At 46.2% G+C, this 25,821-nt stretch overlaps 1 protein-coding gene across 4 annotated transcripts in view; it reads right to left on the reverse strand.

The window, feature by feature from the left end:
- The window catches only part of TJAP1 (tight junction associated protein 1), a 40,297-nt gene that overhangs the window by 4,714 nt on the left and 9,762 nt on the right, over positions 1–25,821 (reverse strand). For 2 of the 4 annotated variants that reach the window (XM_050972418.1, XM_050972419.1), the window contains exons 3-11: positions 17,764–17,824; positions 12,500–12,594; positions 10,358–10,411; positions 8,101–8,259; positions 5,036–5,064; positions 4,206–4,367; positions 3,524–3,590; positions 1,700–1,807; positions 922–1,005 (exon numbers count right to left, since the gene is read on the reverse strand). In XM_050972418.1, the coding sequence (XP_050828375.1) occupies positions 922–1,005; positions 1,700–1,807; positions 3,524–3,590; positions 4,206–4,367; positions 5,036–5,064; positions 8,101–8,226 (576 nt within the window). In that variant the 5' untranslated portion in view covers positions 8,227–8,259; positions 10,358–10,411; positions 12,500–12,594; positions 17,764–17,824. The remainder of the gene's footprint in view (positions 1–921; positions 1,006–1,699; positions 1,808–3,523; positions 3,591–4,205; positions 4,368–5,035; positions 5,065–8,100; positions 8,260–10,357; positions 10,412–12,499; positions 12,595–17,763; positions 17,825–25,821) is intronic. The other 2 variants (XM_050972416.1, XM_050972417.1) reach the window with 1 other exon arrangement.

The following is a 25,821-nucleotide window of genomic DNA, read 5'->3' on the forward strand; positions in this document are numbered from 1 at the left end:
CTGCACCCACATCTGGGCATGCAGGGAACACTGTGTAACAACAGCTGGCTGTGAGGCAGGCTGTGTGCACAGCTGCTCAGCACCAAACCCCCTCCAGTGGGAGCCATGAGGAACACAGCGCTTTGGGGGGCAGAATTCAACAGCTCCAGAGAGGGGGGACAGCTGGGAGAGAGGTCAAGGTTACCCCAGCAGTAACTGATACACTGACCTCAAGAGTGCTAATTTGAGACACAATGGGGGAGGGTGACATAGTGGTCACCTGCTAAGTTAAAAAAGACAGGCATGTAGTTTTGCTGAGAGGAACACAAGAAGGGACAGAGACTAGAAGTATGGCAAAGAGAGAGCTGGGCTAAGGGCCTGGATGATACTTTGAAGCAAAGAATTGATGCTACTAATGTGAAAGGAGATGAGAGCAGGATGAGCTGAGCTGCCTGCACCCTCATCCCTCTCCACAAGGGGCAGTGAGTTGGGACCAGCTTTTCCTGCTCAGAAGGCCTAGAAAACCCCGAATGCTGCCTTACACATTTCTCCTCAGAGTAATAAGTGTCATTGGGTCAGACTACTGCTCTTATGAGGCAGTATGGCCCTTCCATGTGGCCAGGAGAGGAAGGAAAAAGGATGAAGCAGAGTAAGAGAGAAGTCTGTCCTCCTGCCAGCTACCAGCACGCACCCAGCAGACTATCAAGTTCAAGGTTATTGTGCTTTTTATAACAGCTCCTGGCTGAACTGTGGAATGAAGCTCCCATGAAAGAAGAGCTGGCAGAAGCTCTGTGCTGCCTTCTCAGTGGGAACAGGAACCTCCCCCCACCTCTGAGACTGAAGGATGAGAGGCCAGCAGCCCTGTGGAGAAAGCTGGAGAAATCAAAATGCAGTCAAAGCCCATGAGCTCTTCTTCCCCACCTCAGCAGGAGTACTACTCACATCAGCAAATTTGTGGTTCCTGAAGTGAGACTTGTTACACTTGAGCAGTTGTACTGCAAGGTTACAGTCCTGTCGATAGCGCTCCTGCAACAGAGGACACAGGTGTGCAACACTGTCAGACTCGCCCAAACTCTTACCCAAAAAGGTACCAACTGACCAGATATTGTTTGAACAGAAGCCAGAAGAGGCATCTGATGAATCGTTCAGGAGGGCACTGCCATTCCCTCCTCCCCATAATTTTATGTTTTTTCTTACAACTCAGCCAAGGTGGCCCTTTCAACTCCAGTTCTCGTTCCCAGCATATCCTCTGTGAGTGTATCAAGCCCCTCTCCCTCTGGGGATTTTAACCATCCCCAAAAATCCCACCTTTTCTCTCCCATCCCACAGCTCAACTATATCTAATGATGCAGACAGATTGGAAGGAGTTGAGAGCAGTAAATAGAGACAAGCACTGGATCCAGGAACTTCTCTATTAATGGTGTAGAAAAGGCATCAGCTCCCTCCCAGCTCTGGAGTGAATGATTGCTCTTTAGGTACAGCCCAGACTCAAGTCAAACCCTAAGCTTGAAAGAGCAAATACATTAAACTTGAATATCCGTTCTTCCCTGTTCAGCCCCTCAGACTCTCTTCTGTTTGTCTGTCCCTGCTATCCTGTACAGCTCCTGCACTTCCATACACACTGTAGTCATTCACGTGCTCCTTTACACTAATGACTTTGAACAAAAGGAAAAGCCCACACCTCACACACTTTCACAGCCATTTGCACAATGACACTTACATTGAGTTCCTCCAGCTTATTAATGGTGGTTTTGGCATCAAGCAATTTATTAGTGAGCTCCACAATCTCCCAGTCCAGCGTCTTGCGGTCCATTTCTGCCTTTTTAATCTGGGATGCAAAAATACCAGGTTGAAAACTTCCTAGCACAGAACCTGGCTTTACCACCCACCTCAGCCCAAGCGTAGCACAATGACATGTTCAGCTGGGATACAAAAAACTTCCAGACAGACAGACAGACAAGGGAGACAACTCTCTTCAAAGGAAGGTGATTCCAAAAGCCAAATGGGACCAGCTGCTCTGCTAGCTACAGAGACAATAGGCTGAGTTTGAATCTCCTTAATGCAGTATCTCTTCTTGCAGCACCAGCATGTTTCCTGTCTACCCCTGGTTCCCATGGTGCCTCACAAAAAGCTAGTGGTTTTGAGTGATCAATCCCAATCTGCCACTGAAAGCAAAGACCTCTGAGATTGTGATACCTAGCCCTCCTTCCTGGGGAAACCGAAACAAGAATACTGCCTGAAAAGATCCAACAGTCAATACTGAATGGACAAAAGGGGGGAGGCACCATTTCACAGGACTTTAAGCCTTGCTCTAGTAAGTAAAAGGACCTGTCCCTTCATTTGAAGTTCAGCTAATGTCCTTCATAAAGCAGGGAACCTTGCCTCTTCAGACTCCCTAACAGTTCAGATACAGAGCTACCAGAGATTCAGATGTAACAGCAAAGAGGGACCACAGCTCAGGATAACCAAGCTGTCGCTGTCTCAAGAAGTTCTTCCAAACTGCCCAAGGGTGTTGTGAGGCTGTGACCAGCAGGGCCAGCTGTGCACCACAGGTACAGCACAGCAACAGACAAGCGGACAGGGGTGCCAGTGCTTCACCAGTATGCAGTCTCTTCAGGCACCAGCACAACGAATAATTGGTAGTGAATATTAACCCAAGAAATTCAAGTTCTGGAACCAAAGAAATCTCATCCTGGGCTACAGAGGCAATCGGCACCTCAGCTATTTGACTTGCCTGCTCACAGCTCAGAAGGGGAAGGAGAAGGAGCAAACAAGGCTCACAGCCATTCACACCTTATGCAGTGCTGCAGCTTATGGGCACCACTTCCCAACATGTCATGCTCCAGCTGGCTCAGAGTCAAACACTCTAAGATGGAGCCCTGCAAGCTAGAACCTGCTGCATCTGCGGGCAGCTGCTGGATACCAGGTGAGCCCTTGGCTGGACGAGGGCTGGGGCCCCTCCATCTGAGATGGGGTATGTGGGATTGACAATGAGACCAACAGGCTGAGACACGTTAAGAGGAAAAAGGAAAAACACACAAACGAAAAGACGCAACTGCAAAAATCCAGCTTTGGCTGAGAGAGGCCTGAGAGGTGAGTGCGCCCAGTGTGCCAGCGGCAGCGTGGGGAGGAGAAAGAGAAAGAGAGGGGGAGGGAGAGAAAAGAAACAGCCATGAGTGTTATGAATGCGCACAACAGACATACACGCACATTGGCTCCACTCTGACTGCCCCCATCCTCCCAGGATGACCACCCCTGACACATCCCTGGCACTTTGAGAGGGACTGAAGCAACACAACGAAATACCATGCAATTATGTTGTGAGGAACCAAAGCTTTTGTGCATGACCAAGTACAGGCTCAATAAATCAAGAAAACCACTCATGACACCAGTCAGAATGGGGAGTGGATGATCATGGCCAGAATCTCACCCCTCACCCACTGTCACATCTGCTGGGTAAAGACAGGACCCCTTCCCCCATCTGCTCCTAACACACACTAGTCTCTTCCACCTCATCGCTCTAGTGACTTAACAGGGCACTCACCAGGGCATGCAGCTTCTCCTCCAGGTCTTGGTTGGTTCTCTGGGAGGCAGTGTAGCTGTTCTGCAACCTACAGAAACAGGTTTGTATGCTTGGGAATGGATTTCAGGCACCTACTCAAGTTGGCTTCATAGGTGCCAAGAAAACCACCAACTCCAGAACTCAGAAAGACTGCTACTAAGACAACCAGGCATATTAACTATGCCTCACCTCTGACACATTATGGCTTTCAGACCCCAAGTTACTGGAGGCAAGATGAGGCTGGCAGGGTGAACGGATCCTGCAGGAGGGGATGTAGATGACTTTGGAGGACTCCTCTGAGCTGTGTCACATCTAAGCTCATGACCAGTGACAAGCACTGATTTTTAACTGAGGTACTTTTCAGGTAAAGCAATGATGTATTTTCTTTCAGCTACCAGTGGCTTTTTTTGCACGCATGCTTCATACAACAGATGAAGAATTCCCTGTCATCAGCCTTTCATGCTGGCAGCATTCCTACACTGTACCTGGGAAGAAATAATGGCTGCAGGGCCTTTATCTCCCCTAGAGTCTGGAGGTGCACCTTTTCAAGGATGCAGCACACCTTTGATTTGCACAACAGGGCACAACCTGCTCACACCAGCTGAGGGAGTCTTTGGTGTGAGGGATCTTTCTAACTCTACCTCTCTCATTTTCTTTGTCATACCTACGGAATTTGTCCTTGAACTTCTCCAGCTCCTCACGGTTCTGGCCCAGTTCCATCTCCAGGTAATCCTGACCTGACTCCAGTTCCCTCTCCATTGCCTCCATTTTGTTAGTCACGTATGTCAGCCGTCGACGAAGCTCTTCATTCTCATGCTGCAGTAGCCTGGGGCAGGAACCAGGAGCAAAGTACCACTGAGTGCACAGGAAGTATTTCCCACCAGCACCCCCACCCTGCTCCCCTGCACCAGGACCCAAGAGCCCTCACAGGGGCCCCAGGAAGTCAGGAACTTAACGCTCAGGAGACTCCAACGCATGAAGCAAAAGGTACATCTCTGTCAGGACAGACAGACAAACATTCTTGGAGCAGGGGCAAAGAAGTACATGCCAGCTGGCCAGCCACAGCACCCAGCTCCCTCTCGGGTTACAGTGCTTGCATAAAGACAGATGAGCTGCAGCTCCAGTGTCCCTCACTGATGAATGAAAAGCAATCAATAATTTATTCTAGTCCAGGTTGGATGAATAGAAGGGAAAAATCCTCTCTCCATCTCTGTTAAAGATTTCATCTACTTTCTTTCACACCCACCAACTCCTCTGGCTGCACCTGCACTGGGGATCCATGTTCCCCCTCCTCCAGCAGGAGGGACATGCAAGGCACAGGTTGGCAAGGCACAGACCAAAGCTCTGCCCACACGGCCCCAAGAAGATTGAAGATCTGAGAGGAGCCTGCAGGGCCAGTCAGCTTCACTGCGCAGGTGGCACAAGCAGGATGTGAGGAATCAGCACCCACACAGTTACAGTATGACAGGCATAAAGGGGGAGCAGGACACTTACTTCATCCTTTCTGCATCCGTCAAGGGTTCCTGTACAGGGAAGAAAACAGCTGTGAGATTCTTTTGCAAGAGGAGTCAGTCTCTCACACTGTCCTAAAAGGCAGTCTTGGTTGCTAGACCCTAGCTGTGACTCTTCCTCCCCTGCTCTGACAGTTCATACTAGGCAAGCTTGGAACTACAAGGATTTGTACACACTCCTCAGCTGTCTGATACCAAAACACACTGTGTGTTCTGGTTCAGGGTAGAAGACCAGAAACCACCACACAAGTTAGGTAACTTTACTCTCCCATGGTGCAATCTCAGCATCTCTTTGGTAACATCACCACCTTAGCAGGTCTTTCAGCTTCCTCCACATCCACAGCTGGTGGGCAGCAGGAATCTCACAGGCCAGCATACACAGGATTCACTAGTCACCACAGCAATCACTTGTGGGGCCCTGAAGCCCCACAAAAATCATGAATGAGAATCATTTGGGAGCTGAAAAATGTGGCTACCAACTATATGACCCAGATTGTGCTGCAAAGAAAGGATTCTTTCTGCAGACCTGAAACCTGCCACTGTAACTATACTAGGACAGGAGAAGAAACACTAAAGGCCAGGAAAGCCTGTAAAAGAAAATGGGCAAGATCCCCAGAGATAGCTAGAGCAGGGCCTGCAGAACAAGGAGACAGAGAGCAATGACAAGAGCACACAGCTCAGCTATTCTGAACTCTCTGTGCTAATCCATGAGATGGCTGCTGCGTGCCAGGATAGCTGGGAGATATTAATTAGCAGTAGAAACAACTTTTTTTTGTGAAAGCCAAGACTCTGACTATTCTAACGAAGTCCAAATTGCCCATGGATTATTTTTGGTGCTTGATGCCAGGAGCACTTCACAAACCCAAGTGCAGCCACACTTCAGATAGCCTATTGAGTGTCACAGTCAGCTCTGGGCTGAAAGACCATGTCAGACAGCCAAGCTGCTAACAATTCCATAAAGTACACAATCCCAGCTCTGGCCCTAAGACATCATGGGGCTGCTTTCTTCATTAATTCACACTCTAAAAGAATGGTCTTTAACACCTGCATACACCCTCCTGTTCCTAAGGGCAAAGCATCAATCCATTATTTTCTTACCTCCTGACTCCACACAGCAATCATTTAATTCACACAGAATTATCTAGCAACTGCCTCCCCTGCCCCCACAAAAACACAAACAGCAGATGACAGTGACCAGGCAAAGGGGATAATGTGATTCTTATTAATACAAGGTAATGGCATTGCCTCAAAGCAGGCTGGAGAAAAGAGGAGAATGCTTAAAGGAACTGCAACAGCCATCATACAAAGATCAAGTACCCTGAGGCAGCCAGGCACAGGGCACACAAAAAGCACCAGGAACATCCCAGCATCTCCTGACAATGGAGCTGCCTGCCTCCTGCACACACCTAGCACTCAGCAGCCTGAAGGACCTTCAACCAGCAAACACCTGGGAAGTTTGCAGTGGGGAGAAATCACCATTTTCCACCTTCCTTAACTCCTAGGGCCAAAGGGAAGCTAGTTACTCCCAGGAAGATATACCCAACCACAAGCACAGCCATGAGTGGCACCCACAAGAGAGCAACCTCTGGTGATTAAGCACCCACAACATGAGGTCTGGGGGCCTGTTCTCAGTCTCTGCCCTGGCATTACAGACTAGATGAGATCCAGGTAGGGGTTTGGCCTTTGTGAGAGCCCTGCCTGCAAGTTGGTGACCCTGGCACCTACCTTGTTTAGTGCCAGGTTGAAGGAAGGGGAGGATCTAGATGGGGTAGGCCCCTCCTCCCGACTCCAGCATGTGGGAGTGGAGCAGGATCCTTTCTCTGGGTAGTTCGGCTCCACTGTACGCTTCTGCCCAAGCTTAGCACACTGGTGCAGCTGTAATAGCTGTGAACAGGGACTGCTTTCATCCCTTCTGCCCTCTGCACTGCTTTTCCATGAAGACAGTGAATGCTGCTGCCCAGAGGATGTCCCTGCCAGCCCCAGGTCTGCCAGCTGCTGCATCTCATACTGACATAGATCTACTACCCTTTTCTCCAAGGAAAGGAGTTTTCCCTTACTGTCCTTCCTCCCAAGGACAGGTTTCTTTCTTAGTCTGGAAGCTCTTTCAGCTTCCTCAGCATACTTTCTCTGGCCCGAAGCCATTCCCAGCCCCTCACTTTTCTTTTCTGCTTTTCTTCTGCTTGGGCAGGGGGATCGTTCAGTTGCATGCTTGGTTTTGACCCCTTTTAGACGACCTTCCTCTTGGCCTTCTGGCACGGAGCCTCTGGGGAAAAGGGGAGAGTTCTGGTCTTGTTCTGCTCCCCTGGTCTCTCCCAGTGAGCGCAAGCGGTTGGGACTCAGCACCCGCTGGGTAATCTCATCCAGGAATTTGGAGAACTGCAGTTTTTCCTCTGTGATCTTCTCCCTGCGCTTGACAGAGTCAGCGGCCCTGCTGCTGCTTTGCTCCAGGGAGCGCTTCTCCCTAGGGCTGAGGCAGAGCTGAGGATCACTGTATTTGCGTGAGCCACGACCATGGCAAAGTGTCTCTACTGAGCGGGACTTGCATAAGCTCTCAGGGCACGAGCCAGTCATGTTGGTCTGCTTCAGGATCCCTTTGAGAGGCAGGTGGGTAGAGGAGACACGAAACTTCCTCGGTGTCAGGACTTCAGGAGGCTCTTTAAATATAAGTGAGCGTTCCAGGCTTCTGCTCTTGAAAGAGCAAGTGGGATGGTGTCTTTCATCTCCAGACACCAGAACTGTCTCCATGCTACGGCTCACAAATTTTCTGCGGTGCCCACAACTGCGGTTCGGGCACCGCTTCCCACTTCGCTGCCCCATCTTCCCACCACGCTGAAGCACTGGAGAGACAGTCTGGCTCTTGACGTTCAACTCTGCTCTGCACCCTGCCACTTCCTTCTCACTGCTGGACTCCAGGGACCACGATGAGGAGAAGTTCAGGTTGCAAACCTCAAACCCCTCTGCCTGCTCGAGCTGGCCTGCCTCGGTGTAACTAAACCCTATTTGCTGGTGCAATGGTGTTAAGCCCTTTGTCACCCGGCAAGTTGTTACCTGACTCTGCTCAGCCAAGATCACTCCATCCTGGTCGTCACGAATGATGGGCACCTCATGTCGGATTTCGCGGTGCTGGGGGGGCGCCTTGCGGTAAGGCTTCTTTGACGGGGCTGTGCTCGACATCCTCCCACCTGCGTGGCTCCGAAAGCGGGTTACCTACCAACAGCAGAAAGTGCACACAAGAGAGAGTCACGGCTGCTCCATCCAACCCTAGAAGTGACCCAGCAGGAATTTGGCTCCCCTGGAGTCCCAGAGCAGGTCCCCATGCAGAGTGCTAATAGAGCAGGTAAAGGATGTAGCCACAAGCCTTGAGCAGCAGCTGCAGGAGAGGGAGCAAAGGAAGAGGCAGCTGTGTCCTTCTCCCAGCTAGTGAGAGCAGAGGGCTGGCACATCCTCTCCCCCCTCTACACACGCTCACTCACGTAGTTGTGTGTCCAGATTATATATAGCAAATGAGAACAGACCTCACAGCAGCATATTGATTAGGCTCTTTAGGAAAGGCCTTTTTCAATATGGAAACTGCAAGCCTTACAGGCAGCACTGACAGCTGGAGCAGGAGTTATTGATCATGTCCTGTCACTGCCAGCAGGGACTATGTGGGAGGAGACTTTAGCCATTAAAGAGCCCAGAATTTTTTGGCTTACACTGGGACCAGTGCAGCAGACCACAGGAGATTTGCTAGAAGGAGAACTGATTACTCTGGCAGAAAAGACAAAGACAATCCCCAAGTCACAGGCATCAAATTAGGGAGTAACGGTTTTGACCCCTTGGAACTTAAGGCCAGATTTTGCAACACAGAATCACAGAATGGTTTGGGTTGGAAGGGACCCTAAAGATCATCTCATTCCAACCCCCATGCCATGGACAGGGCCACCTTCCACTAGACCAGGCTGCTCAGAGCCCCATCCAGTCTGGCCTCGAACCTCCAGGGATGAGAAGTTCACAGCCTCTCCAGGCAACCTGTTCCAGTGCCTTACCACCCCTAAAGGGAATAAGTGCACAATATGTGCACTTAAACATGCAGCTGTACCGCTAGCGGAAAGATTAGTTCCTTCACCCTAGCTCTCTTGGGATTCTTCCTGCTGCAGGAACAGTACAAGAGCAAAAAATAGGGTAGAAGAAAAGCAGCTGTCTTGTATACAAGGAAGAAATAACTTTCTTTCCATCTTCTGGGTCTGCAGTTGAGGGCAGGAAGACTTCCCCACAAGCAGCCAAAAATGTCAACCACTCTGCTGTACACAAGACAAGAAATCTCAGAGCTATCAAGCAGGTGCTGCAGAGCCCAATACCAGACTTTTCTCAGTGACAACATATGCATCATTCATAATTGTCCTATATTTGGAGTAAGTGCCCAATTCTCATTCCCCTTGCAAGACCCTTACACCCAGTAAGCCTAGCATCTCTGCAATCCTCAGCACCTGACCTGCAGCCCTTCATGCAGCCCTTCAAAGTGCAGGACCTGTGTCCACTCAGATCATGCTCTCTCCCCACTTCCATAAGTAGGGCCACCCAACTCCCTTTTACATACCTGCAGTTGATGGCTACCACAGGGCCCGTGACCCAGCAGACTTCATTTGCTTTGTGTGTTGGACAGTGGAGTTTTACATGGTAAGAGTCTAACAGAGCCTTGAGAATTCTCTCCAATTCTTATCCACAAGAATTCTCTCCAATTCTTATCTAGCTGCCTCTTTTGACACCCAGACTGAGTCCCCTGAGAGGAAGGCAAGTGGGAGGTGTCTGCACCAAGCACAGAGCAGTCCCAAGCCATAACAGGCTTTACACTTCACAGGTACATTTGCAAACCATCCTTCACCCTGCTATAAACATGAGCTCACAACAGTTTCTCACACCTTTCCACAAACACAAACAACTTCCTAGGACTAACCTGTAAATCTCTCCCACCAGAATGATGGGAACTTCCCCTTCCTGCAGTCATTCCCTCAAAGTCTCTTCTACTAAAAAGACTCAAGTAGATGCAGAGATCTCTAACATTTTAGAAAAATTACATCCATAATACTGAATGCATATTTCACTGTATCCCTACGCAAAACAGATAGGTCTGATTTGCTGGGAAGACATTTCTCTTTTTCAAAAGGAAAAGCCAGAAGAAGGTTTGTAAATGGCCCGCTATCAAACAGGTGGTCTAGGGGACTCTTCTCAATTTCTGCCAGGATAAGGATAGGAGATGTGCAGGAAGATATGCCCAGCTGAAATCACAATCATTTCTCTAGTTCATAAGGACATGAGCACTTACCAGCCTGGACTCAAATTCAAAGCCTCATGAAGCCAGGACACTCACTCAGATGACCTAAAGAAGAGAAACAAATAGCTTAGCATCCACCAAAACAGCCAGCTTGAAATATCATCCCACAAATATGTAAGGCATAAGGAATATTTATAGTCAAGGACAACTGGGATGGCCACCTCATTCCAGGGACCTACCTCAGCCCACACCAGATCTTCTGAAAGTAAAGAAAATGAACTTACAAATACCTGGCCACATGGCCCAGCAAGAGCCAGAAAGGCACATGGCAAGGAAATGTTCAAGGCACTCAGGCAACTGGAATCACATGAACTCAAAATTCATGAAGCAATGGCTTCAAAGCAACATTGGTTCCAGAAAGGACTAAACAAACCTCCCAACTCATCTTCTCTGCCACTGCAGAGGGATGCTAACTGTGAAGCCTTTGGTACAGAAGTTTGGTGATGCTAACAATTGTCTCACACATCCTTTTAAGTCAGTGTTTTTCACCCACAAATGAGCTAGCAATTATCAGCCAGTTTGTTTGAGCCAAAACATTTGTGCCTACAGCTGTGATAACCCACACCTCCACACTGGAGAGGAAGGCAAGCTACTCTCTGATTGCCATCAAGCAGCATATCATACTCTACCTTGCTGTTAACAGGCTTCTGTAAAATATCCAGACAACCATGGACACAAAACAGGTTCAGAAACAACATTCCTCTCTGGTCAAAGCCTGGGGTGTTTTAACTGGTTTTGTCTGGGATAGAGTTAATTTTCTTCCTAGTACCTAGTAAGTCCTGTACTTTGGATTTCAGATGAGAATAATGTTGACAACACACTGAGTTTTAGATGTTGCTAAGCAGTGTTTACATTAAGGCAAAGATTCTTCAGCTTCCCTCCCTATCAGTGAGTAGGCTGAGAGGCACAAGAAGCTGGGAGGTGACATGGCCAGGACAGCTAACCCCCACTGTCCAAAGGGATGTCCCATAGCTTATGGTATCATGGTCAGGATACAAACTAGGGGGAAAGGTAGCCATGGGCCACCGCTCAGGAATTGGCTGGGCATTGGTCAGCAGGTGGTGAGCAACTGCACTGTGCATCCCTTGTTTTGTACATTTGAATTGTTTTATGATTATCCCTTCCTTTTCTGTCACATTTAACTATCAGTATCTCAGCCATTTTACTTCTTTCCAAAATCTCTCCCCATCCCACTGAGGGGTAAGAAGTGAGCCAACAGTTGTGTGATCCTTAGTTGCCAGTGGAAATCAAACCACAACAGGTACCCGTCACTACAAGAAGAGAACTGGGTTAATCTGGGTTAGTCAGCTGTAAGAGAGTAGCTTTGTAGCCATCACTCTGCCACCGGCATGAGAGTAAAGCCTTCAGTAAGGCCTTCCTTTCCCTGAAACACTATTGCTGCTGTGTTACTTTTTCCATGTCAGTGGCATGAAGTCCTGGGAGGTGGGACAGGAGGCAGGGTGTGGAGCAGCTATACACAGGAAGGGAGAGTCAGACTGAAGGTGAAAGGAACAAGCAGGCAACCAGGACCATGCAAAATCAAGTTCTGCCAAAACAAATTGAAGAGGTGCCCCAATGCTGGCCCTGCCCCAACAAGCTGTCTGGCTACCTTCCTTGCTACAATGCTGGAGTCGGGTCTCAACTAGCACACGGAAAAACAGCTTCACAACAGTGGAACTGCTCTGTGGGGCACACTGTAAAGTATGACGGGAGAAAGAGAGGGAGAACGTGCACCTCCAGGAAGGATCAGACCAGCATAGTTTGAATCTGCTTTCCATCAATTCCCAGCAGAAGCTGGTTCAGCATCATTGCATAACCACCAGCCACATGGCAGACAGACAGAGGTTTCCAGGAACAGCTGCACCCATGGGTCCACATATGTTTCCATTGCAGCTGTGTTCAGAATGAACATGCCAGAGGCCTCCCTGTCTCTCAGCACACTGTTCCTCAGGCTCAAACAAAACTCTTCTGCTTCCTACCCTAGAGGCAGCAACTATGCTACGTGCCATCTTATCCCCATTTACCTGGAAAAGATACCAGGATTTGAAATCTACCCCCATGATCTGAGAATTTCCATAGACAGTTAAAAACTCACAGGGCTGCCAGGCAACTTTCCCTCAAACAAGGACTTACAGATCCAAAGTGACGACGTGTCCAAACATTTCTGGTCGTTTGTCTCCGAATCAGCTTTCTCCTGTCAGTATGCAGCAGCATCTGGCCAACAGCTCCTGAAACATGAGAAAGGAAACTTGGTGTCAGTCACTTATCAGCACAAAACATGGAAACAACCAGGCATGCTCAGAGCAACTCCTAGCCAGGTGGCAGGGCAGAAGTCAACAGCAAACTGCTGCACCATCAGACTGCTATCTAATGCCAGGTGAAATGCCTTCACTGTAAAAGTTCCATGTCTTCACTGTATCCCAGAAAGCACAGGTCTTTTAGACATCTCTCCACCAAACAGGATGCCTGTGCAGACCAGTAACTGACCTTGGAAAGGCAGCTGTTTTTTCTACATAGCTCTGGGGGTCCCTGCTTCCCCACCTGCATTCCTATCCACCATCAAGAATCCAGTTGCTGTCATTCTGCTCCAACCACTCTTCCACACCAACCTAATTTTGTTTTGCAGACATCCCTGCAGTGAACAGCACAGCAAAGGCCTCCTCATCTACAACACCTGAGCATCTCTCTTGCTAGCACAGAATGAGAATCCCGAGGTAGTTCAATTCACCACACCTCTGTTCAGAGAGGAGCAGATACTCTGCAGAACAGATGGACCCTGTGCTCCAAAGCAAAAATGGATATAGGTAATATCCAGAAATAGAAGAAGGCACTAATTCTGCTCATCACACTATTCACAAGTCTCTCTCTGAAGGAGCTTGCTGTCAAGTCCACATTAAGACTATCCTGTAGAAGTTCAATTTTAGCCTGGAGCTACAGCAGGAGGCAGATCTTCAGCTATTTTAATTAGCACTGTAATACAAGAGGAAACTTAAACTCTTAGTTTTTTTTTTTTTTAATCCATCTTTTCCACCTCTCATCAATAATGCTCCTTAACATTTACAGTCCTCTTTCTACCAGTCTATCACCTGCAGTAGGTCCAATTCTATTGTCTTTTAGCTATTACCCACTGTTGTTCCAATAGGATTTCTAAGGTCACTGACAATAACAGCTTCACTGGATTGGCTTACTAAGGGCCACAAGGCTCACACTGACAAAACCCACACAAATTCTTTCTTCACAGCGACACCATGTCCTGGTTACAGCTGGGACAGAGTTACTTTCTTTCTGGTAGCTGGTACAGTGATGTGGTTGGATTTGGTATGAGAATGATGTTGGTAACACACTGATGGTTCAGCTGTTCCTATGCAGTGCTTACTCTAACTCGAGGAATTTTCAGTTTCTTGTGCCGGTGACAAGGTGCATGAGAAGCTGGGAGTAAGACAGTAAGGACACCTGCCCAAGCTCAGAGGGAGCACAGTCAGGACAGCTGACTCAAACCAAGCAAAGGAATATTCCATACCTAATGGCATCATGCTCAGTACATAAACTGAGGGGAGTTGCTGGGAAGGGCCAACTGCTGCTTGGGAAGAGGCAGGCCATTGGTCAGCAGGTGGTGACCAATTGCATTGTGCATCCCTTGTTTTTCTTGGATTTTTTTTCCTCTTTCCCTCTCTCCATTACAATTGCTATTATATTTAACTTTATTTTGTATTATTAAACAGCTCTAATACCAAACCACAAGTTTTACTTTTTTGCAGTTCTCCTCCCCATCCCCCTGGGAGCAGAGGGGAGAGTGACCAAGTACCTGCATGGTACTTGATTGCCAGCTGGGATTAACCACAACACAGTGACAGAGTGCAGCTGCACAGGCAGCACACAAGCTTGACCCTAGCTAACTTTACCAGAGAGCATCCCCCAGTGTAAAATCCACTTGCAGGGTAGCTCTGTTCTCTGTGTGTTCTGAGAAAGGCAAAACCTTCACCACACACCACAAACAGATGTCATCTCACATGGACTTGCTTAAGACAGTTCTGTGGGCCCTGCACAGAACAAACAGCCACTTGGCATGCATACAAAACCACACCACCACCCATGAGCATTGCTTTGTCTCCAGTAACAAGAAAGAGGTCCCTAGCAGAGAAAGAAAGATTCAAACAGGAATGCTTTGGACAAAAATGGAAAGAACAAGAGAAATAAAAAAGGCAACATTTGTAGGCACCTAGTGTCTTCCTCATATTTGGCAAGTCCCTTGAGGCCCGGGATTGCCTAAGATTGGTTCTAAGATGCACACAACTTCTGCCTGCTTGTAGGTGCAGCAGCTGAACACTCCCTGCAAAGAGGCAGAGGACTTGCAGGCTTTTCTTCATCATCACCTTTTCTTGTGTTGCCTTTTCAGTCCTTATAAAACAGCCTTCTTAGCAGGGCTGAGGGTCAGCAGTGTCCCTTCCTCAAGAGAAATACAGTGATTATGATGCAAATACAGTTTCTTTTTTGAGGTACTGTATCACCTTTCCAGCTTTTCCTCTAACAGCAGCATTTCTTTAGCGCTGCTTTTTATTCAGAAAGATAAACTTGTATTACTCAAAAATTAATAATGATTGTGTTATTCCATAACACAATCACAGTCACATTTGTTTCTAATGCAACACTACAGAGATATTTTTTTGTGGCTATCAGAGTCAGCACACTCCAAAAACTTGCAGGTACAATACCCACAAGTAACAAAACCAAATGTCCTGTGACATATATCTGATCACCACAGTTAACCTGGAATATTGCTCTCTGTGGGCCAATCTATGTTCTGCTTGCATATCCAATACAGGATATTGGCACATCCTGCTTTAGGAGGTATCAATATTTCCTGACTAGCTTCATGAAAACCAAACACAAGATAATTCTGTCTAGTTGCCTTCTTGTGCTTATGGATAGAGGAAACCTTAGATTTCAGAAGTCTCAAGCCAGACTACCTGAGAAGCTGCTGCAGAAAGCCTGACCAAGACAACTAACCAGGGAGATGGACAATGCAATAACTGCACCAAGGGATGTCTGTGCAGGACAGGAAAACAAGCTGGGTGAAATTAAAAACAGCACCTGTAGACTGCTGGTGCCAAACACAATAGAAAAGGACTGCAAGGTTATTAAAGGGCCCTTTAACATTTAATGAGAGAGATCTTTTCATTCAGAGAAGGCATCTCAAAAGAATGTTCAGATCCATTCTACTGCTGCCTGTGTTGAAGCTCATTTTAAAATAAAAGGATGACAGCTCCAAGTAGAGACTCACATCTCAGTCTGCCTGTATGTTGATGCTCAGGATTCAGAGTTGAGTAATAGCATTATAGCGACTCTTGGATTAAAATAGAATTTCAGGAGGATTATTGCTCATTCCTACTTTTCCATACCAATTAACCTTGACTGTTAGGCAGGAACCTCTGTTCTCTGCATGGGAACAATTCCAAGAGCTATCAAGAAAAAGGGATCAGGCTAGCTGTTGGACAACAGTCCATGTAACAAGCTCTACTTAACACCTAACACATTTCCAAAGAAAATGAAATCCCTGGACTCCAGTCATACATAGTTCCTGTTGAATGGAAATACCACAGGACATATCATGTATCAGTCACATCCACTGCACCATGCAGAATTCTCTTAAAAATTATCATAATCACACTTTTCTTACAGTCCTGCTCTCTCCTTCCACAATACAAAGATTTCAGTCCCCATAATTCAGTTGCACTCCACCCCTTAAATGTATATTTTATTATCTACTCTCTGATGTGTTAAGAGTAGCTTAGCTTCCCTAATTCTTTTATAGAAGCCAGGACTGGTCAACATTGACCAAGAAATGCTAGCATCACTAACATGTAACTGGAATAGAATGCAACAGCTGATTAAGATCTGAACAGGAACAGGACAGGAAGCAAAGGACCAGAATTCAATCCCCAGAAGGAATGTTAATGGAGAATAAAAATACCCAGGGGAGATTTTGACCAGGAAATGAGCACCAGCTTTTTAATACATATAAATACCACCATTAATGGCTTCACCTGAAATTGCACAAGAACCAGCTCAGCAAAAGGTCATTTACCAAGCTACCTTTAGCACAGACAGCTACATCAAGGGCTAATGACAGCTTCTCATTCAGAACTGCTGACACACCAGAAGCGTGTTTAGTTTGTTCAGTGATCCTTCCAACTCTCACAAGGTAGTTTAGGCTACAAACTTTCAGAGTCTCTTTATCTTAGCATCCTGGGTTTCTTGTCCTTCCTCACTCTGTCTTCTTACCTGTTCTTTTAAGATCTCCCATGAGAAGACTTATGGAGTACATTGCTCAGAAATTTAAAGAAATACCAGAACATTAGATAAAAACTCACAGACATTAGGAGAACTCTCAAAAATTTCTGGAAGTGTCTGGATCCAGCTAGAAAAAGCAAATCTTGATACCCTAACAACATGTATCTGGATAAAACTGATACTTCACATGAGGGAAATTTGGGAGTCATGGCCTTAAACTTTCTCTAACACAAGCAAGGGAATGGCTACCACAAGCAAACATTTTAAGAGAAATGGAAGAGGGAGATTTCTGTAGAAAATCATCATGCAGGAATTCCTTTCCCAGACCTCTGTCATATCCTGTGCTATGCAGGAGGGGAAGAAGAGGGGGAAAAAAATCATACATTACCTTCCCAGAGCATAAAATCAAAAGGCATTTAATTAAGACAAGGTAGAACCAGCTTAAATTTTTCAACTACTGAAAGGCAGATTCTCAGCCCCTGTAAGTATTCCCTGTGTCTCAACAACACCAAGCAATTAATATCAGCAGCCCTCTTGTTTCAAGCTTTGTTCAGAAGTTCTGGGCAAATGGCAATCTCCATCTCTTCAGTGCCAGGAACTGAATGTCACTGAGCTGCCCCTCTAGCACAGATTTAATAATGCCAGAGAATGCTCCATTGCTGGAGCATTCAATGATACACTTGCCACAATCCACTCTCCAAAACATGCCCTCTGTCCGAGACTCTCAGTGATGCACAGTTGGCTGACACACTATGCAGTATCTACACAGTGGGACAATGGAGCAGAGCACATTATTTGCATTATTTACAGAGGACAGATGGAGAAGTTGCTACAGTGACCTAGCCTACAGAGCATCTGCAATGCTGAGGAGGCGCTAAGTCCAGCTCTAATGCTTGCAGGTGCTGACAAAAACAAATTCAAAAAATGAAACGGCTGTTTACAGCAGTCAGCTTTATTCTGAAATGCTATCACTACAACCACGCTTGCAGAGTAATTCACATGCCAGTTTTGTTCCCATAAAGCCTTACCAGCAAGCAGAACACAAGATGTATTGACTAGATTTATCCTTTTCAACCAGAAAGAGAACTGACATCTGCAGTACTTACTTATTCCTTGGCCATAAATTCTGTATGTGTGGAAGTCACCATATATAGCAGGTGGCACATACTGTTGGGAGACAGACCAGGAAGGAAACAGCATCAAAATTGGGTGACGTTTATTTCAAGCTTTGGATGAAGAAAAGTAGCAAAATTCAGCTCAAACCTGCTCAGCCATTTGATTTTTTTCAAACATTAAACATTTGTGCCAGGTTTTAAGATGTTGCTTTTGCTGACTGAACAGACAGGACACTAACCACATTCCAGGCACTTTCATTGGTAGGCAGAGGACAAAACTTAACATTACAGGGGTCTCACATCTGCTCCAGACAGGAAAAGACCTCATTTACAAGGAGGATCAAGCTACTTTAATTGAACACTACAGCTAGGAATGACCAAGCTGTACAAAGGCTCACAATGATCAGTTCGCCCATCCTCCACCAACATGCACCACAACAGGCTCTTTCATTCCATGATCACATGGCTGCAGCCAAACATGACAGACTGTTCAGCAAGTAATAAAAAGGATCAGCTTTTTCCCCAAGGTCTTGTCTACATATACACTGTACTAAATTAAATTGACTTAGAAAATAATATAAAGCAGTATAACGCTCCTGGGCAGATGTTCTTAATTCAGTTTAAGAGCACTTTACATTGAAACAACTTAAGTTAAATAGGTAGATACAAGACACAAACTAAATTAAGGATGTCTATACAGGAATGTTGCACTAATATAATCACAGCTGTCGCTAATCTGATTAAGTCAAATCAGTACAACTTCCCTGCAATGGCAAAATCCTTACCGATATTGACGTTAACCCTTTTTTTGAACTTTTCTACTCCCAAAGGTTTTGTTGTTTTTGTGTTTAGTTTGAGGTTTTTTCTTCCAAAAAACCCCAAACCCACAACACTGCCACCTCTCACAATCAAAATAAGCTAACTACATTATACAAGGTATATTAAGACACTAAAGGTATTGACATTTATATGTCTTGAAAATTTTAATTTTAATCCTATGCCAAATAAACATCATAACAATGCTCAGACCAGTGCAGCTCAATATTTTCTCTACTTTCCCCAAGCAAGATGGAAAAGGTGATCAGAAATACTCACACTGTACACTGTTTTCCATACTCCCACACAGCTTTTGCTTGCTGATGTCCAACATCCCTGGAGCAGTTCCGGGAAGCCAATGCTCCCCACTTGCCCATTCCTAAGGGTATGGCTCACCAACAGTTTATCGAGCAAACTGGAGTGTGGAGTTAGAGCACGTTATCTAACTGCCCCCAGGCACAGTGTCTCACCACCGACCCTCTTCTACCAACATATGTTCCGTGTTAACTGTGGGGCAAGCACATACACAAACCAAATCCCAGGTCACAGACCTAACATGCTACAAACCCACACTCTAACATCATCTCTCATCTCCTCGGTTCCCACAGCGTTTCCCCAGGAAACATATCTGTCAAAATTAAATTTCAACAATTCTAAAATTAGCAGCATTCTTTCCACTCCTCATTAAAAACTATTCGAACTCTTCCTCCTGGATACAAAAATTAAATTAATCTTAATTCTCTTGGCACTCTTTCATCTCTACCTGCTTTTTCAATTGTGTCTCTTTGAGCTTACCAGTCTTCCTCACACCCATACCAGCAACACAAACATTTCTCTCTCCTCAGGGCCACCTTCTACTGCTGACTCTGAGCTACTATGTGTAGAACTAACTTCCTCTTCAGTGCAAATTTTCCAAGTTTAGCACAGAAAGATATCATCAAGAATCCTCTCAGAGCCCCTTGAAGAGAACTAAATCCCTCATTGGCCTTCAGAAACTAAATTGTGCCACAACTTTGAATAAAGTGGTGAACTGTCACTTGAGTACACAGAGCAGCCCTGAAATCAACCTGAACCATAAAACTGTAAGTTCTTTTTTTTTGTTTTTTGAAAGAGCTGTTTTGAAGCCCAGATCACATGGCATCAAAGATTGTAGGTACACAAGGGTTTGGCTGCTAAGGAAACCACACTTACACACTTTTGGTTTTATAAGATTTAAACTTCAATTCTCAAGGGCCTGCAGATATATTTTTGCACTAAACTGTTTGGTCTTAAGTCTCAGCTTCACACTGATGTAACGATAAAGTATGTGGACCCACACCAAGTCTAGGATTCACTGTCACCATAAATACATGCAAAGAAGGTAGGAACAATTTCCTTTCCAGAAGTAGAGCAATTGAGGCACTAGGACAAAAACCCAGTTTTCTGCACTGGTTTTGCATTAAGTTGCAAGTTAAAGAAAAATAGACTCAGCTGTCATAAGAAAGAACTGCAAAAAAACAAAAAATCAGCAAGACAGTCTTATTTCTTGCACCTAAAACAAGAATGATCTGAGATAGAAAAGAGAAAGGAAAGTGTGCGTGAGTTAAACACCTACCTGACAGCAACTGAGTTGAATAGCTGCAATTCTTTATAAGAACAAATAAAGCAGCAGCCCTGATCCAGTAGTAGAACAATATTTGTACTATACTCAATTTTTTCTGCTGCTGGGGTTTAATCCCAGCAAGAATCGTTTTGGTTTAATTAGCTTTTCCCTAGCAGATGGTCAGATATGAGAGGCAGAGAATGGTACAGGCTTAACTGTTGGGTGATTGTGCAGCTGCATCTGTAGCTGAACAGTTAAGCATGTCCAGGGGTCCAGCTGTAGTTTGCACAACACAGGCCATCTCTGCCATTAGCCAAATGTCAGCTTCCTCTTTTTCCAGATTATGTATCAGTCAGAGGCACATCCAAAGGCAGGCAAACAAATAATAAGCAGCTTCACCACCAACTCCTTTCTCAGACAAAATCCTCAAATCTTCATTATCTGGAAGTCCCTCTTTCTTTGGTGACAGAAGCACATTCAGATGCATTGCCGTGGGAACTTGAGACATTCTCTGTGCTATTCATCAGAGAAGATGCAGCACAGAAATATTTTATGATCTCTATGGCACTGAATACATACAGCAGTCAGCATAATGAAGTAGAACCAGTGACACCAGTGTTGTGTGAGGACAGCAGTGGGGTGCTCTTCAACCTAGCTGCCTGAACCTCGCACCACCTACAATGAGCAATAACTTGCTGTAAGCCGGTGGGAAAAGCAGAGCAGTACTGAGACATGCAAAGTGATGTTTGAGGAGTAAAACTATCCAGCCAAAGGGATGAGAGAGAAAATGGGTCATCACAGCCCTTTCCCAAAGCTGATTATAGCCTGGCCCTTTCTCTTACCAGCGGTTACAATTGGTTTTGCTACTGACTACCTTGCAAAGCAGGATTCCTACCAGGCACAGAGATCTCCCACTTAACCCATGTGACAGCCACTGCCCGCTTTAGAGGCTAAAGCAAGTATTCCTCATTGGCTTTCACTCAGCCTCTGTATCCAGGCTCAATACTGAGTGTTAGAGCATCCACTCCTGTACACACTGGCAGTAGTCATCTCAACAGGCCACAAAGGCAGAACAAGGAGATGGCTTTCAAATCCATGCTTTTAGCTTAGCAGATTCAGAGCCTGAGCCAGGGGCAGGAACAGGCACTAAACTTGTCTCAACACTGTAAATAATACAGCAGCATGTAACCCTGGAGCTTCTTCTCTCTTTTTTTGTGGTGTGGTCCTGTAGTTAATCTGCCTCAGTTTGCCTCCTTTGTTTGGTTTGGGTTTTTTGGTTTTGTTTGGGTTTTTTTTTAATGATTCTCTTAGTCTTCAGCACCACTGCATTACTGAGAGATTTCATTCTGAGTTCAGTCACAGAAATATAACATGGCTTAATCCAGCTTAGGAAAAACAAACAGATCCACCCACCTATCTTTCACTGATGACCTCTGTAAAGCACGCAACTGACTATGGCTCCTCTCTCCCTGTTCCCCTGGGCTCCAGTCAGTCCTTTTAACAGCAGGATCCCAGTCACAGCAGAGGGGACTCACAACTCCACCCCCTGCCTGGCACAGGGAGGCTGCCTGTCACCAGCAGTCATGGGCTACACTGCTTGTCCTTCTGTACATACTGTAGTGTACCTCCTAGGTTCACCTTCCTCCCTTGGAGGGGGATAACCACAAATTCCCCACTTGTGACCAAGCTGGGTTGCTTCAACTCTTCCCTCAGACACAACTTCTCTTTGTGGCAGATGAGTCACAGAGAGTTCCCATTAACTACCTCCTTCCACACCTGTCATCATTGCTAGCACCAGCGCTGTTCTTCAGCTGGAGCTAATTATGAGCATCAATTGTCTCAAGGGGCAATTGCAGCAAAGGCCCATCACTTCAGTTTTACCACAAGGTCAGCTTCTCCAGTCTACTTCACATCCCCTGCCTGCCATTGCGCTTGTAAAACTGAAAAGCCTTTACCACTGTTGTCCTTTGGGATAGCATAAGTCCATTTATATTCTAAGGTTAAGGAAAACCACTCCTTTTTAGTAATGCTAAACAGACAAGCTCCTCCCCTACACAGGGCTCCCTTCTGTAGATCGCCCATAAGTAAACCCTATGCAGCTCTTCAGAGAGCATGCAGGGAATGAGAAATAGTTGAGCTACAAGTGAAATCACCTACCTTCAAAGGGGCTCTAACTGAGGACTAATAAACCCCAGATATCTTAAAGAAAGCCAGCCATCACATTCCAGGTACCTTTTTTTTTGTAAAATTTCAGACAACTCAAAGAGTTAGTAGCTCACTGCTAATCTAAGGGCAAAGACCATGGAGGAATGCCAGCACATAGCCAGGCAGATGTTGCACAGACAAAGTGTTTGTTCAGTATCGACAGTGAGCTGTTCACTCATGCCTTCACCTTCATGCAGCTGCATGAGTGCGGCTCTGCTGAGTCTGTGACTCTGGACTAAGGAATGTTTCAACTGGACAAACACTACATCTGCTGCTGGCTCAAGGTGCCCAGGATCAGAGCAATTCCCACTTTTACCGTCCAGCCGTAGCAGCGCCTTCTGCTCTCTGTTCCACCAGGGGGAGATCTAGCTACTTGGGAGGGTTACAGCTCTAGCCGGAGGAACACATTGACCGGATACGGGAGCAAAGAGGCCTGGATTACTAGTCTCGAAGTCCAGAGCACGGAAGCCAAAACAAGGACTTAGAGACTTTCTCTCCACAACATATTAAAACTCACTGACAGGATGGAAAAAGGCCAATAATCAGCTGTACTTCCTCCTTGGCCAACATCACATCTATTTCATCCTTATTCCCTCACTCCTTTCCTGGCAACTGGAAAGTGTCAGCAGAAGCAGTATGTAATCCAAAACAAGAGATCCATCTTTGCAGCCATAGCCTGTATTGCATGACAAAGCTGAAATAGGCAGTATGGCAATGATTATACACACTTAAATGTTCCAGCAGTAACCTGCCACACAATCCAATTTCAGACTTACTTATATTTTACTACCACCTCCTGTTGCTGCAGGGCATATTGTCCAGTCTACTACTACAGAACAGAGGAAGGAAAATGAAGATTCAGACAACACACTCTCTCAGCATCCAAGCCCTAACAGTCACGTATGGAGTCAGTGGCAACTAGTTTGAAATGAAATGCACAGTTTACATAAAACCAAAAGAGAAGAGAGCCCAATGTGAATAATTTCCAACTGTTTCACAATGCTAAGAGCCTTGGAACAAGTAACATTCCCTTAAACATCTATCACTGAGATCCAGCTTTGAGAAGTGATACAGCCTTTGGGCAGAGAGGGTGGCATGGACCTCTTTGCAGTGAGTTCTGCAGTGACTCACGAGGTGAGTGTGGCAACAGCTAAAAAGCAAAAACTAAGCTATAAAGCCAGAGCAAATTCTTTCTTTCCTGCTACTATCTAAGGATGGCAGTAGGGAGGTCTTCTGCAGACAACTAACTTTAATAAGGAAATGACTGGCAGATCACAGAATTTCAGGCTACTAGAAATTGCCAAAAAGGAAACTGCAAAAGATCAAGCAAATGGGGTAATGAACAGCCCTGGGCTTACCCAGAACACAGAAGATAGTCTGCCACAAGCACTGCCTATGGGCTGCCTATAATGACACTACCAAACCTGATCACGTTTCCCTGTGCCAGGCAAATGAAAGACTTCTACAGAGGACAAGGATGGCTTGCATGACGAGTACATAGCAAACTAGTGACTATTTCTCAAAACAGATGCCATGTCAAGAATCCCAAAATAACAGCTACATCCTGATCTGCCATCCTTCAGCAAACTTCCTGTCCTCAGCTCTTGGGGTACCAGCTAGAAAGATTTTCTAGAAGAAGCTGGAACAGAACATTTACCACTGACTGGGGGAAGCACTCCTGCCCGGGTTAAATCCCAGAGCCATTCCATCTCCAGGCAGACATCTCGTGTACTGAGCAGAGCTGCATGGCATGAACCACTCAATCATCTACTGATTGCCAAGAGCACACAGGCTGCAGGGGGGACCAACCAACCTTAATTGGCCTTATCGGTGTAAATTAAACCGTACAACACACCCAAGCAAACAGTCAGTTCCTTCGGAGAAGCAGGCATGAGTTATTTTGCTGCAGCTATAAAGGAAAACATTGCTGCTAGGACATGCCCCTGGAGTGACTGTGCCGCTCAGCTCCCCCAGTGCATTCCTGGGGTTGTTTAGCATGGATTCAGCTCCAGCCTTTCCACAAGCAAAAAGTCTGAACCCTGAATGCCATCTGCAAACACAGCCAAACTCCACCTCCTGCATGCCTGCAGGCCACCAGGTGTGGCCAGGAATGGCACAAGCTACACACAAAATACACCTTTGATGTGGAGCTGAAAGCATGTAGCCACGGGGCATGAACAGCACGCCGCCCGCCGTGCTGACTCCCACTGCAGGAATGCGGCTGCAACCACAGGCCAAGGAAGGCAAACACATTGCATTCCTCATCAGGCAGAGAAGGAAAACAAGTAGCAAGCCCACACACCCACCCTGCTGACACCCGCCATGCTCCCTCCCCACGCTGCCTGCACGGCCACTGTCAGGACCTTAACAACAGCTTCAGCCCCTAATTCATTTGTGTGAGGGTCGAGTTCTCCAGGCAATTTCTTGAGCCAATGGGACAAGAGAAACAGCAAGGCAGGAGAGTTCTCAATTGGGCATGCAAGCCATAGGGAGAAGTGCTGCCACCCGGGCTGCAAAGTAGCCACAGTCCAGGGCAGGAAGAGTGCCGGGGAACAGTAGAGCCGGGGAAGGGAATTTCCCTGACTTTCTATAAAACAAGGGACAAATATAACACTGAGACCTCTTGAGCTAAGGGGCCAGGGCTGAATAAGAAACTGACTTTGGGCAACAGGGATGCTTGGAAGAATCCAGGTCTTTTTCTACTCCTAGAAAACCATCCTACCTTAAGTCAAGTAGCTTTTCTGGGATGGAGGCACTTCCTCATTACACTAAAATCCTTCTGGGCTTTTCTCCACTGCCCACACACACAGATTTGACCTTCACGGTACAACATTCTTCCACTACAGCACTGACACCAGGTCACTTCAGTGATCAAGAGAAGACAAATTTAATGTACAAATACCCAAGACATCAGGTAACCTCTTATCTCAGAACCTCATCATTTTAGAGCTGCAGAGACTCTGCACTCTAGTCAGAAAAAACATTATTCCTCCTTCATAAGGCACTCCTACAAATCCTAAAGCTTTCCAAAGAATTCACATTCTCAAATATGAAGTTACTCTGAAGGATGCCTCAGATGTGAAACTGTCAGCAGAATTCTCAAGATTACATTGTGAACTCCCCACATTGTGAAACTGCACTTAATCTGTGCAACACAACTAAACAAACTAAACAACCCACTCCTGAAAACCTTAAAAATCCATCCCAGTGTTAAGGACTAACTCTGAGACTCAATAGCCAGTGCTCTCTCAGCACCAAACAGGAAAACCAACACTCTCAAGGGTACTGAAGCAGGAATATATCTGACTTGAATGTAACAGACACGAAACAGTGTCAGGAAATTCAGAGAGAGCCAATTAAGGGCTGAAACATTGTAACCTCTAGGGAACCTCAAAGGGGAAAGGTCAATGTAGCCATAAACTCCAGAGACATACCCATGCATCTAG

The sequence above is a fragment of the Serinus canaria genome, chromosome 3 (assembly GCF_022539315.1).
Source record: "Serinus canaria isolate serCan28SL12 chromosome 3, serCan2020, whole genome shotgun sequence".
NCBI classification, from domain to species: Eukaryota; Metazoa; Chordata; class Aves; order Passeriformes; family Fringillidae; genus Serinus; species Serinus canaria.